The sequence below is a fragment of the Nicotiana tabacum genome, chromosome 13 (assembly GCF_000715075.1).
Source record: "Nicotiana tabacum cultivar K326 chromosome 13, ASM71507v2, whole genome shotgun sequence".
In the NCBI taxonomy this organism is placed as follows: Eukaryota; Viridiplantae; Streptophyta; class Magnoliopsida; order Solanales; family Solanaceae; genus Nicotiana; species Nicotiana tabacum.
The window spans coordinates 2,944,770-2,958,451 of NC_134092.1; the positions used below are offsets into that span (position 1 = coordinate 2,944,770).

General features: G+C 33.5%; 1 protein-coding gene across 1 annotated transcript; it reads right to left on the reverse strand.

The window, feature by feature from the left end:
* Positions 1-9,521: 9,521 nt before the first annotated feature.
* Positions 9,522-11,710, reverse strand: LOC107815902 (protein GRAVITROPIC IN THE LIGHT 1-like). Its single transcript, XM_016641551.2, has one exon. The coding sequence runs from the start codon at positions 11,439-11,441 to the stop codon at positions 10,026-10,028; it is 1,416 nt and encodes a 471-aa protein (XP_016497037.1). The 5' UTR covers positions 11,442-11,710; the 3' UTR covers positions 9,522-10,025.
* Positions 11,711-13,682: the final 1,972 nt, after the last annotated feature.

The window sequence follows — 13,682 nt, forward strand, 5'->3', positions numbered from 1 at the left end:
ATCCTTTCCAATATCATTTCAACTTTGCAAAAGTTTAAATTAACCCCTAAAGTTTGATATTTGCCACGATAGAGCCATATATACAAACAAAAGGCTAAAATTTAGTCTTAAGCTATCAAATTGGTTTATATTAGGGGTGTTAAATAGGCGGGTTGGACCGATTTTCGGCGGATCAAAATGGATTGAATTAATAAGTGGTCGGGTTATTTTTATTTGGGCTAAGATGTGTTGGGTCAAGATAGACTAAAATGTGGGTCATAGCCCAACCCGCTCAACTCTTACTAAGCTTTAGTCGGAGGAATTTACATAGAATACAACAACAACAACATGCTCAATATTATCCCACACTGTGGGGTCTGGGGAGGGTAGTGTGTACGCAGACCTTACCCCTACCTTGTTAGGATAGAGAGGTTGTTCCAATAGACTCCCGACTCATGAAAGTATAAGCACCTCATCAATGAAAATATAGACAAGTAGGGACAGTACCATAAAGCCATATAAAAGCAGAATAAAGACAACAAGATAGTAAGGTGATCAACAATGAAAGAAAATAACGGTTAGTCATAAAAACCTACTACCAACAGAAAGCGAGACTGCGTGCTAATATTACCGCTATGAACACTCTAGACTACCTACTCTACTACCCTAATCCTCGACCTTCATACCTTCCTATCAAGGGTCATGTCCTCGGTCAGCTGAAGTTGTGCCATGTCTTGCCTAATCACCTCTCCCCACTTCTTCTTTGGCCTACCTCTACCTCTCCGTAGGCCCTCCAATGTCAACCTCTCACACCTCCTCACCGGGGCGTCTGTGCTCCTCCTACTCATATGACCAAACCACATAAGTCGCACTTCCTGCATCTTGTCCTCAATAAGGGCCACGCCCGCATTGTCGCGAATAACCTCATTTATGATCCTATCTAACCTGGTGTGACTGCACATTCATCTCAACATCCTCACCTCTTCTACCTTCATCTTTTGGACTTGAGCGATCTAGACTGGCCAACACTCAGCCCCATACAGTATCGTTGGTCTGACCACCATTTTATAGAACTTACCCTTAAGTTTCGGTGACACTTTTTTGGCACACAAAATACCGGAAGCGAGTCTTTATTTCATCCATCCCTCCCCAATACGATGGGTGACATCTTCATCAATCTCCCCATCCCCTGAATAATAGACCTAAGGTACTTAAAACTCCCTCTCTTAGGGATGACCTGCGAGTCCAGCCTCACCTCCCTTTCCCCTCCTTGAGTCTTTCCACTAAACTTACACTCCAAGTTTTTTGTCTTGGTCCTGCTCAACTTGAAACCATTAGATTCTAGGATCTACCTCCATACCTCTAATTGCGTTCACCCCATCTCGCTTCTCGTCAATCAATACAATATCATCTGCAAATAGCATGCACCTCAGCACCTCCCCTTGGATGTGGCACGTCAGTACGTCCATCACCAGAGCAAACAAAAAAGGGCTGAGTGTCGACCCCTGATGCAACCCCATCATAATCGAAAAATGATCTGAGTCCCCACCCACCATCCTCACTCGGGTCTTTACTCCATCATACATATCCTTAATCAACCTAATGTAGGCAACTGATACACCTCTAGCCTCCAAACATCTCCACAAAATCTCCCCGGAACTTTATCGTATGTCTTTTCTAAGTTGATGAACACCATATGCAAGTTCTTCTTTCTCTCCTTATACTGCTCCATCAATCTCCTAACAAGGTGGATAAATTATATAGAATACAACTCATTTAATACTTATTTAAGTATGTTATAATTTCTTTTAGAAAATTACATAAGGTACAACTTATTTAAATTATACAACTTTTAATATCCCTATTATATCTTTCTTGAGATTCTCTCACCTAAAAATATCCTTATATCTCTCTTTTGAGATTCTCTATCATCTAAAATGTATCTATCCGTATTAATCATTCTTCAGTTTCTCCATTAAAAGGATTCGTATATCCCAAGCCTCTTCTCCTATTATTAATATGTATATGATGTATGGATAGTACACAATATATTATATAGTACAAACTAATATGAATTTGGTATATAAGTATACAATATAACATACCTTTATTGTATAATATCACTTTTAGTTATCTGATGTATACATTGAGAGAGAAAAAATCTAATATATACATTGAAAAAAAATCTGATATATACTACTAATAAATATCGTATACAATATATTATATATAATAAACTCATATAATATTGGTATAGTATACAATACAACATGCCTTCATCTTATAATATTACTTTAGTTTATCTGATGTATACTACTAATAAATATAGTATACAATATATTATATAATATAAACTTTTATGAAATTGGTATATAATATATAATACGTCACCTTTATTGTATAATATTACGTTATTTCACGTTGAATTTTTTATATTAAATATTACATGCTATATGTTAATTATGATATATATCTTGTTCATTTAATTCTTTTTTTGGGTCAATATTTTAAAATTACCTGCGGCATCTTGTGTTGAAGCAGTGATTATTGTTCCTCTATATGTAGATTTTAGAAAGTTGCCATCAACAACGACGATTGGTTTGCAATACTCCCACCCTTTGATCGATGCATAAATAGCTACAAATAAATACAAGAATGATCCATCATCAGAATTGATCAAAATTCCTTCGGCATCAAATTTAACATATCTGCGATCGTCTTGCCATACTCTATTGTATTGAATCAGAGTTGGTATATTCACCATTGTTTCTTAGAGATCTTACTTTAAGTATACCTACCTAGATGGAGAACCAGAAAGAGACAATGGAAGAATCGATACTTTTCATACGAACTACTGCTGTGTAGTACCTATTTTTAGGGAATATGGAGCGTTGGTTATGAGGTAGTGTTGTAGTGGTAATCTAATATGTTTATAGTGATAATCAATGATTAACAAATTGGAGTATTATTTGGAATAACTATACGTTTCAGATTTCCATTCCCCTTAAATAGGAAATTTACCATATTCTGTGTGTGTGTATATATATATATATATATATATATATATATATATATATATATATATATATATATATATATATATATATATATATATATTGTACAATTTGTAATTCAAAACCAAGTCGTAGATTATTTAATATTTTACAAATACTTAAGTAACTATAAAAATTTCTTCTTTAATTAATATGTGTTATTTTCTTATGAATAGTATAATTACTAAATAAGACTTTTTTTTTGTTATGGTCATATATGACATCTTATACACAAAAAATTATTTCTAATATATTTTAGCAAAGTTACTCATGGGTCAATTTGGGCTAAATATTAACCCAACTTTAAATATGTTGAGCTGAGTTGGGTCAAGATTAAATGAGTTCAATAAATGTGTGGGTCAATAACCAACCTAACTTTGGGCAGGTTGGGCGAATCATTTGGGCTTGTGCCAAATTTGACAGCCCTAATTTATATATATCATTTGCAATAATTTAAAGCATTCGTTAAACAACTAAAAAAGGTCCAAATATACCGCTAACTTTCACCTTATTAGACTAATTAGAATAATTAGAATAATATACCGCTAATTGTGAGTAGGAGAGGCATATCAAAGACTAAAGATACAAGTGGAGGATTTTATTTGCTTTACTCTTGATATATTTCCAATGAAAACATGTCTTTTTCCAGCTTTAGACAAGTCAAACATAGGAACCAATTGGTTTTCCCATTGATGGCTTAGTTCTTCAACACCCTGAAATCATTCAAGGTAGTGACTACACAAATATTTTCATTTGATGGTAAGTACCCTCCACTTTCAACCAAGAGGTTGTGAGTTCGAGTCACCCCAAGAGCAAGGTGGGGAGTTCTTGGAGGGAAGGATGCCGAGGGTCATTTGGAAACAGCCTCTCTATCCCAGGGTAGGGGTAAGGTCTGCGTACACACTACCCTCCCCATACCCCACTAGTGAGATTATACTGGGTTGTTGTTGTTGTTGTTGTTGTCGTCTCCTTGAAAATTAGGAAATTTTTTTGATTGGCATGGTGTTGGGTGTGCCTTGATCGGAGACAACTTTGCTTTTGATTCGAGTCTTGAAAATTGAGAAACTCTTAGTAAGTAGCGCTTCACATTTAATAGACTGTATGTCATGCCACGCGAATCCGAATTAGTTGGACCAGTCACTTCTCCTACTAGGGAGCACTTCTCGTTTAATAGACCGTATCCTACACGAATCTGAATTAGTCGAACTAGCCAGTATCAGATACCCGATGATTAAGCAAAAAAAGTTACTGTAATTGATGTTGGTTCAACTGCATTTTAATATACTTCCTAGTTCCTATATCTACTGCAGCGCGCTTATAACCTTACAAAGCTCGCTATGAAAAATTACTAAAACCACGTGTTTTCTTTGCTGACAATATATCTATCTATATCTATCTATCTATCTATATTATTATAAAAGTATGAATACAATGTTGATGGACTAAATTAACCTTAAAATATTGATAGACTTTTGTACAAAATTGTAAAAGTACTACAATTATTAATTGCGACCAAACTAAATCTTCTACTCTTTCTCTCCTAAAATTGCAATCAGATATTAATTAGAACTCCAATTAATTAAATTGGCTATCCTATTTTTTCCCCATATCTTCCATATACGTTCTTCTTGGAGGAAGTTGACACAAATCCAAATTTAAGGTGTGAATCTACTAAGCTATCCTATAAACAAATACCTAATTATTGGAATTCAATTTGCCTATTTTTATTTCAAGAATATTTTTTTTCCTATTTGCTTATTCAATAAAAGATTTCCGTACAAGATATAAAACTATAATATTTAGGGCTTGATCTAAAACTATACTATTTAGGGATTGGTCTAATATTTAGGATTTTGAAATCAACTATTAAATGTACTATCCACTTGGACAATTTAACATTGTGCAATAGAATCATGACTTTGCATAGACTTCCAATTCCAATTTCCTTCTCTTATAAATATGAAGTATGGAATATTTCATGTTGTAGAAAGTAGAAACATTTTAACGCATAAGCTGAATTTTCATGTATAATAATAGTCGCAAGAAATATATTTCTTTCATGGATGATGAAAAGCTGAAGATAGAGTCAAATGGAACTATTGGCACTACAAAAATATAAGAAAGATCTCATGGCAACTATTGCTGGTTGTATAACAGCCAGAGCCATCACGATATTTTTCTTACCAAGATAAGATGATCTTTAGCGTATATGCATTATAAAAATTATTTTATTTTGTCATCCTAGAAGTATATATATGTTAATGCAAACAATCTAATATTTTTTGCATGGTTAATATATAAGTATTAATATCGTCGGACGTGATTCATATTTGAATAGAAAACACATATATGATTTTGTAAAATAGATATTAGGTAAAGTTTTTTTTTTTTTTGTTATAAATCATATTTAATTGATATACATATTTCTTTCCGAAAGAGTAAAAGCTATAACCAATTAACCATAAACTTAGCAAATATCCGCAAAAGAAAACAAGTAGCGCGGATGGTTCTTGTTCTTCTTCTTTGGGGCATCAAAGTAATCGAATATTTAAGATTTCTCCTAATTCTTTATTAGTGGGATATTAAATTTGCATGTACATAAAATTAATAGATTTTAAGCATAAAAAAGAATCTGATGGATGTTTAAAAAAAGGAAACACTAATTCTTTTTCCCCTTCCCTCATTATAAATTTGTATACTTATAACAATTATCTATATCTATCTATTCCCTTTAATTTTGAGTGTAAGTTAATCAACATGAAATTATCTCTTTAAAAAATTATTTAACCAACCTAAATATCCAAAATTTTGGCAAGAAAGAGAGAAGACAAATGAAAAAAAGTGCATCAACTTCAATGAAAACTAACAACTAAAATTCTCAAAGTCCACGATATATATTGAAGTACTATTCTTATCCATGTGGAATTGGTAAAGGGATTAGCTTGATAAGTTCTTGGAGTATATTTGTCATGCTACTCAATTAGAGATCTTTAATAGCGCATTAGTGAAAGTTAGATGATAATTAACAAGTATATAAATTTATAGTTAAATTAGGGTAAGAGGCATTTTAAAGTGTTATTATGCGAATAGAATTGTAGAACAGTAGGACATAACGATTCAAATTGAGTTAAAATTGAGTTCTTATAAGAATTGATGATACTTTAGAAAAGAATTTTGGAGAAAACACTGAAATAGTAGAATGAAGTAGCATGACAAGAGAAATACTCCTAGGTTTACCGTGAACCATGATTTTCTATTGTTTTTGCCCAATATTTCAAAACTTTATGTTTATTAAAAATAAGTAGGGTAAAGGCCGTACAATTTGTTTTTTAACTTTTAAGGGAATGAATAGGCAAAATAACCAACTTATTTTGAACTTTTTGACAACTTTTATTTGTTTAGCTGATAAAATGAGTTTGCAAAGGAATATTTTATTATACTCACTTTGAGATGTTTTTTTGTCGGTTTATTTTCTCATTGAACTGCTTTTCAATGGTGAACATGTACTTGATCTTGTTTAATTCATATATACTTTCACTGTATCGGTATGTATCTTCGGGGAAGTCCATTAATTTGTTCTAAATCATCCTTTACGCTTATTTAGTTGTTTACTTCCTAATTGTTAATTCCAATTCTTCAAAAGCACCTATTGATTTTAAACATCTTTCAATTGAAGGAACTGTCTCACTTTTCTTATTATTTGAGTTTACTTTTATATATGTTGTATGCATGATAATTTTGGATTTTACATACCTTTTAGTGATTAATACGAGATAATTACGTACAACGCACGTGTATATATATATACTTGAGGCAGGGCGGAGCAACCTTACGAGAAGGGGATCAAATGACATCCCTTCGTGAAAAAAATACACTATGTAAGTAGGTAATTTTTTTTTATATGTAAGATATATTATGTATTGACTCCCCTTAATTTTCTGGTATGTTTACTTTTATATATTTTGACACCCCTCAACGAAAATTCTAACTCCGTTACTAGCGACGAATATGAAATACATTTTACATTTAGTATATTCAAGTAAACTAATGAGCTACCCAGTCACGTACACCCCTTCATTAAGAAACTTTATTAGGTTTCCAAGGAAAATAGCAAGCCAAAGGCACATAGGCACATACATGTAAAAACCAATATTTTAAAGAAAGCCTTGGTTTTGCAGTTTATAAATTTGATTAAACTAGTAACATGTAGATGTGAAGACTAATCTAATTTGCACATAAAACAGAAAGAAAACCTTACTTTGAAGTGGTAATTTTATAATTACATCATGATACTCTCCAAAAGGGATAAGAAGAATACACTTAACAAAAAAACTTTTTAAGGATAGCTAATCCTAAGAAATGTGGGATTTCGTAGCTAAAGAACCAAAAAATGAAAAAAAAGAAAAAGTAACGAAATAACATAAACTCTATGGTTTACAAACATTTCACAGGACTTACCAGAAGCTTTGGAAACAGAAGTTCTAGCAAATACACAAATTAGACTAACTAGCAACCAATTACTGCCGTAATAACAAGCATACATAACAATCCTGGACAGTAAGGGATGACAACTTTGACGACTCTACCTTGGCAGTAGCAGCATCTATCACTTTGACATGAACTCTTTGAATTATAGTACCAAAGGGTACAACAACCTTACCCTACCTTTACAAGGTAGAGAGGCTATTTCCGATAGACTCTCGGCGCGAGGAAAGCATGAACACAACAGTTTTAGAAAAGAAATACGGTGAAGAAGCCATGGGAAAGAGAAGCATTAATCACAATCAGAAAACAAGATAACCGAAACAAAAGAAACAACAAGTTGTAATAATTTTCTAAGAATAAAAAATACTAGACTACACTAGTACATATGTGTGGAAAAGCAATATAGGTATGAAAGCGAAATACACTCGATTACTTACTAACCAACTACCCTAATTCTCGACCTCCACACCCTCCTATCAAGGATCATATTCGGTAAGCTGAAGATGTGTCATGTCTTACCAAATCACTTCACCGTCCTATGGTACCAAAAGGAGTTGTTGACAAATGGAGCGCACTGAATTTCTCCGTTTAAGTTGGAGGAATCAAGCAAAGATCTTGCACACCACTGTACTCTCTTAGTTTACAGCACTATAAAGCCAGTTATATAAACCTGAGGCTGAATGATCCTCCTCTCAACTACAAAAACACAGGTATAATATTAATTTCCACCTTTGGCCTCATCTTGCTCAGAAGGAATTGACTTTTCCTTGTAACATCTTCCATGTAAACAATCCAAAAGTCCAACTTTTTCTCAACTTGAAATCTCAACTACAGGATTAAACGAACATGCCAACTTATGAGGCAACCAATTGTACATGCCAATATGCCATCCTTAGAAACAACTAGTAGAACACACTGAGCGACTTCCATGAATCTAGTTTGACTTTTTTCTCATCCAGATGGGTGAAATTAGAAGATTCTAATATAAGATGAATATTCACTCGTACCTGGAATAGCACACAAACTCCGCTAGTGTGCGCTTGCTCACATTGCCGGGGCTTGGAGGGTTGCGGTAGGATGGTAACCAGCGTAAAACTCATGATGAATCCTCATAATACTTGGAATAGCACAAAGCTAGATTTCCTACTCAAAGGCTCCATTGAATTACATAAGCATGCTCAATTAATTGTTTCAAACAACCATTTTCGCATGCCATCCGGATCAAAGCCCTTAGACATGTACAACAAATGATAAAATTGCATACTTATGGGAAGACACTCAAAAGTACAACAGTATTATGAAGAAATTAGTCAGTCCTAAAAATTAATTTTTTTGCTGATAAGTGAGCCCTCACAGTGGATGACATAGAATTGCACATAATGCATGCTTTTGCTCTGGCATTATATGCACACAATTCATCACTTGGAAATGAATTTAATCAGAGAGTTAATATCCTTTCTCTTGGGTAGCATTTAAAATTATCAGAAAAGCAAAAATGCGAGTACTTAACTGTATGGTAATTTCCTTCACTCAAATTTAGCAACACACGATAGTTTTAGTTCTGCTTATCTTCCTTTACATAAATTGACATTCAAAGTAAAGCTCATGCTTATTAAGAATGAATTACTGATGGAAAAAGAAAGACCATCCTATTTCAGCTAATCCTCCTTCATACACATGCAGAAAAGTGGAGACAAACACTACACTTTTCTTTCAAGAAAGATAGTAATAGCAATGTAATAACTACAGGCAATTCGTGAATCTGAAAACATATAATCATACAAGATAAGAATCTCCAATCTACATGAAGGAAAAATAAACTTTTTTTTAAATAAGTAATCTACACATAGAAATAAAGCAGTGCAGAAATAGTTGATCAAGCCCAAAAACTATCAACGACCAAGGTTGGGAATACATTGACGTGGCTAGAGAACAAGGAACAATTCTTTAAAGCAAATCAATACTTTTAAAACTAGTAACTACACTAACTAATGAAAGAATTCATTAACTATTGAAATTACTGTCATATTGACATTAAAAGAGTTACATTTTGATTGTGTAATATGCTGTACTCCCACTACCTCATCTCACCTTCCTAATTTAAAAAGAACCAGAATACAAAGAAAAACAACAAAAAGAAAACCATAAAATCAGTGCTTTACATACATTTCATAGGACTAACAGAACCCCCTAGAAACAGGAATTCTAAGCAAGCAAATACACAAATTAGACTAACCAGTGAGGCAGTGACTACTTACTAGCGATAATAACAAAGAGCATCCATACCAGCCCTGGCCAGCAAGGCCACCAACTTCTGCTGCGAGACAAGATGGCTTATCCCTTGGCAACAGCAGCATCTATCACTTTGACAAGAATTCTTTGAAGTCATTACCAAAGGGATTTAGCTGTCAAATGGAGCAATCTGAATCTTTTGGTGTAAGTTAGATGAACTAAAGCACAACAAAGCAAAGAAACTTGCAAACCACTGTACAGATCTCTTTGTTCACACTATTCCGTGCATTTTAAGCCAGTAAGATAAACCTGTGTCTGAATGATCGTCCTCCCAATTTTAAATCCAGGTACGACGGTAAATCCCACCTTTGGCCTCGTCTTGCTCAAAGGGAATTGACTTTTCCTCGAAACATCTTCCATGTACACCATCGAAAAGTCAACCCCTCTCTCGACTTGGAATATCTCGACTACAGGATTAAAGGAATAGGCCAACTTATGAAGCAACCATATCGCACTTGCTATCCTTACAAACAACTCGTAAAACACACTTAACGACTTCCAAGAATCCACTATGACTTCTTTCCCATCCAAATTTCTAAAAATCGACGACTCTATTGTAGGATGAATTATCTGCTCATACTTCTTCTCGCAAAATCTTGAAAACGCACAATTAGGATTCTTACTTAAAACCTCCATCGGATTACATGAAACATGCTCAAGTAATTGTTTCAAATAATCATTTTCACCAGACATTAAACCATCACTATTACACAACATTTCTTCATCACACAAACCAAAATCTTCAAGATCAAAGCCCTTAAACATGCCCAAACAAATATACGAAATAAACGCATACTTAAACTGTCCTTTTTCAGCATAATTAACATCAGAATACACAGAATTTGCTGCTTTCTCCAAATCCCAACCTGCTCTTTTCATCAACTCCATTAACAACTTACAAAATTTATTCACTAACTTAATCGAATCGCGCAACATAGATTCAAAAACAGTAACTGTACACAATACCTTCGTACCGGTATTCTCCAAATTTTCATTTTTGACCCCTAATTTTTTTGACAAATTGAAATTAAAAAGTTCCAATTTTTCCATTTTTTTCCTCAAAATCAAAACTTCATCATCCTTAGAATCCATAAAAGACATTAACTGATTTACCATAGTCTCCAAAACTCTGAGCTTGCTCTGATTTTCTTGAACCTGAAATTCCAATTCCGACCCTACAAATTCATCAAAATTACAACTTGGGTTTTTCCTAAAATCCTTATACAAATTCTTCATTTCAGTTAATTTCTGAAGAACTGATACCAAAACTTTATCAGCTGATTCGATCGCTTTTTCGTCGAACGGCACGTGAGCTGTTTGCAACTGAAGATAAGAAGCTTCAAAGGACGAAATTGTAGCAAAAAGTGAAGAAATTAGGGATTTAGTAAAATGGGTATTTTCATTTTCTGGGAATTTGCAGAAATCGGGTTTTATAACGACGACTTTTTGATTAGGGATGAATTCCTCAGCGGAGTTGAACAGAGTGAAGACATCAGTGGAGTTGGAGGTGTTTTCCTCGCCGGTTTCATCGGCGAAGAGTTCGAAGGTTTTGGTACGGACAACATGGGCGAATTTGTGAAACATATCAGAAATTTGTGGAGGTTTTGTTGTTCCTTCCATTTCTACTGGCATTCTGCTCCTATGAAAACATAGAGTGTTGTTACACAGAATCAAATACTTGGCTTGTGAATTGAGAGGAGAAAATTGAAGAAGAGAGAGATGGGGTGAGTGTGAATAGAGAGAGGATGCTTTGCTTTGTGAAGACTTAGAAGGAAGGTTTGTGTGTGAAAGCTTCTTTCTCTTCTATGTTTGTGATGGTGTGCTATGGCGTTTATGGCAAATCATATTAATTTGTCATATTTAAATTACTTTAATGGATAAAAATATATTTTAATTAACTAGTGTATGATTTATAAGAGTACATGTGAGTTGGTATAAATAGTATTTTTATTAGAAATAGTATTTTTACCTCACATAAGTTATTCATATTTTTCTTTTTTCCTAATTTGGAGCAAGATATATATTGATCAAATTATGCTTTTCTCAACTGATCACCAAGAAATGTGGTGGAATGAGTGATTTTTTTTTTCTTTAATCAAATATTTTAGGTTTGAAGGGGAGCATTGGCGTAATCGGTAATGGTGTTGCCATGTGACCAGAAGGTCACGGGTTCGAACCATGACAACAGACTCTCGCAGAAATGTAGGGTAAGACTGCATACAATAGATTCTCGTGGTCTAACCCTTCCGCGAATCCCGCGCATAACTAGAGTTTAATGTACCAAACTGTCCTTAAATATTTTGGGTTTGAACTTTGAAAATAAATTTTTTTTCTGAAGTGTTTCTTCCTAAACAAGTTCTACGTCATGCTAATTTAAAATTAGTTAGATTAGTTCCAAATATCATAAGGTTAAAATCCAAAAGAAAAAACAATGATTTCCAATTGAATTAGATTAATACTCACCAAATTATCTTTTCTAATAGCTCAAGCTAAAATTACAAAGACCTATTTAACTATTCATCCTTGCATATATTTAATGTATCATCGTATGATGGACATATAATATTTCGAAAATTATGTCGTTCGTCTTTTTTAATCTTTGCTCGACAAAACAATAACCTTCAACATTATAATGGTAAAAAGAGTCCTCCTCCTACTTCAAAATCAATATGCAAAATGAGTTTAACCTTTGACAAAATTCAAAAGTATTTGTCTAGATATTAGTGTTTGAACAAACATTATAGTAGTAAATTGTTTTCTTTTGTGTCTTTGTGGAAGTAGCAAGTGGACTTTTGGGTCCCGAGGAGGGAGTATGATTAACGGTAATAAAGAGGGATGGCTAGAGTGACAAGGAGGTTATGGTCTTTCATACTTGGAAAGCTCACTGCTCAGTGGCCGACCGAATGACCACTTAAAAATATTTCTAATAAGAAATTGACTGAAAATTAATCATTAGGATTCCATATTGTTATTTTTCCTAAATTATTATTTTTCTACTTTTTTTCCCCTTCTTTATCTGACAACTGAACATTGTTTTGATTGTGCACATAATCTGGTTTTGTACGATATTAATAATCGGTTTAAATATAACATGCATGTTTGAGTGAAATTCGTTTTCTAATCATCATCTAGTGTTTAATGCATAGTTTTTTCGAAACTTCTAAAATAGTTACTTTTGCTGAGCTTCGCATACAACACTAAGTGGCCGTTTGGACATCAGAATTGTAAAATTTCGGAAAAAAGTTAAAAAAAAATTGAAATAAAAATGATATTTAAAAATTAGAGTCGTGTTTAGATATGAATATAATTTTGGATTATTTTTGAATTTTTGTGAGTGATCTGAAGTGAATTTTTTTGAAAAATAGCTTTTCGGAATTTTTTTAATTTTCAAAAAACTCTGAAATTTATCTCCAAATGAAAATCGAAAATTTTATGAACAAACACTGATTTCGAAAAGAAAAAAAAAATTAGAAAAAAAGGAATTTTTTTTGGCCAAACGGGCCCTAAGAGAGGGCAACCCCGTGCATAGATATTCCGCAATAGGATTCGGGGAAGGTCTGCACTCCAAAGGGGTGATGTAGGCAGTCTAACCTAACTACTCCAAAGAGCATGGGCGGAACTAGGGTGGCGAATGAGGGTTTATTCGAACCTCCTGATCCGGAAAATCACACTATATATACAAAGTCAAAACTAGTTTTTACGTGTATATTGTAGAGGTTGAATCACATTAGCTTCTCTGAATGTTCGTTTCTTTATATTTTGGATTCTCTTGATGAAAATCCTAGTTCCCCAACTGTCAAAGAGACTGAGTGATGCACTTGATTGAATGTTGAGTTATTCACCTAGAGGAATAAAGATCAATTCTCACTTAAT

Bases quoted from the DNA above. Each gene is read 5' to 3' on its own strand.
- LOC107815902 (XM_016641551.2), bottom strand. From the start codon at position 11,441: ATGCCAGTAGAAATGGAAGGAACAACAAAACCTCCACAAATTTCTGAT.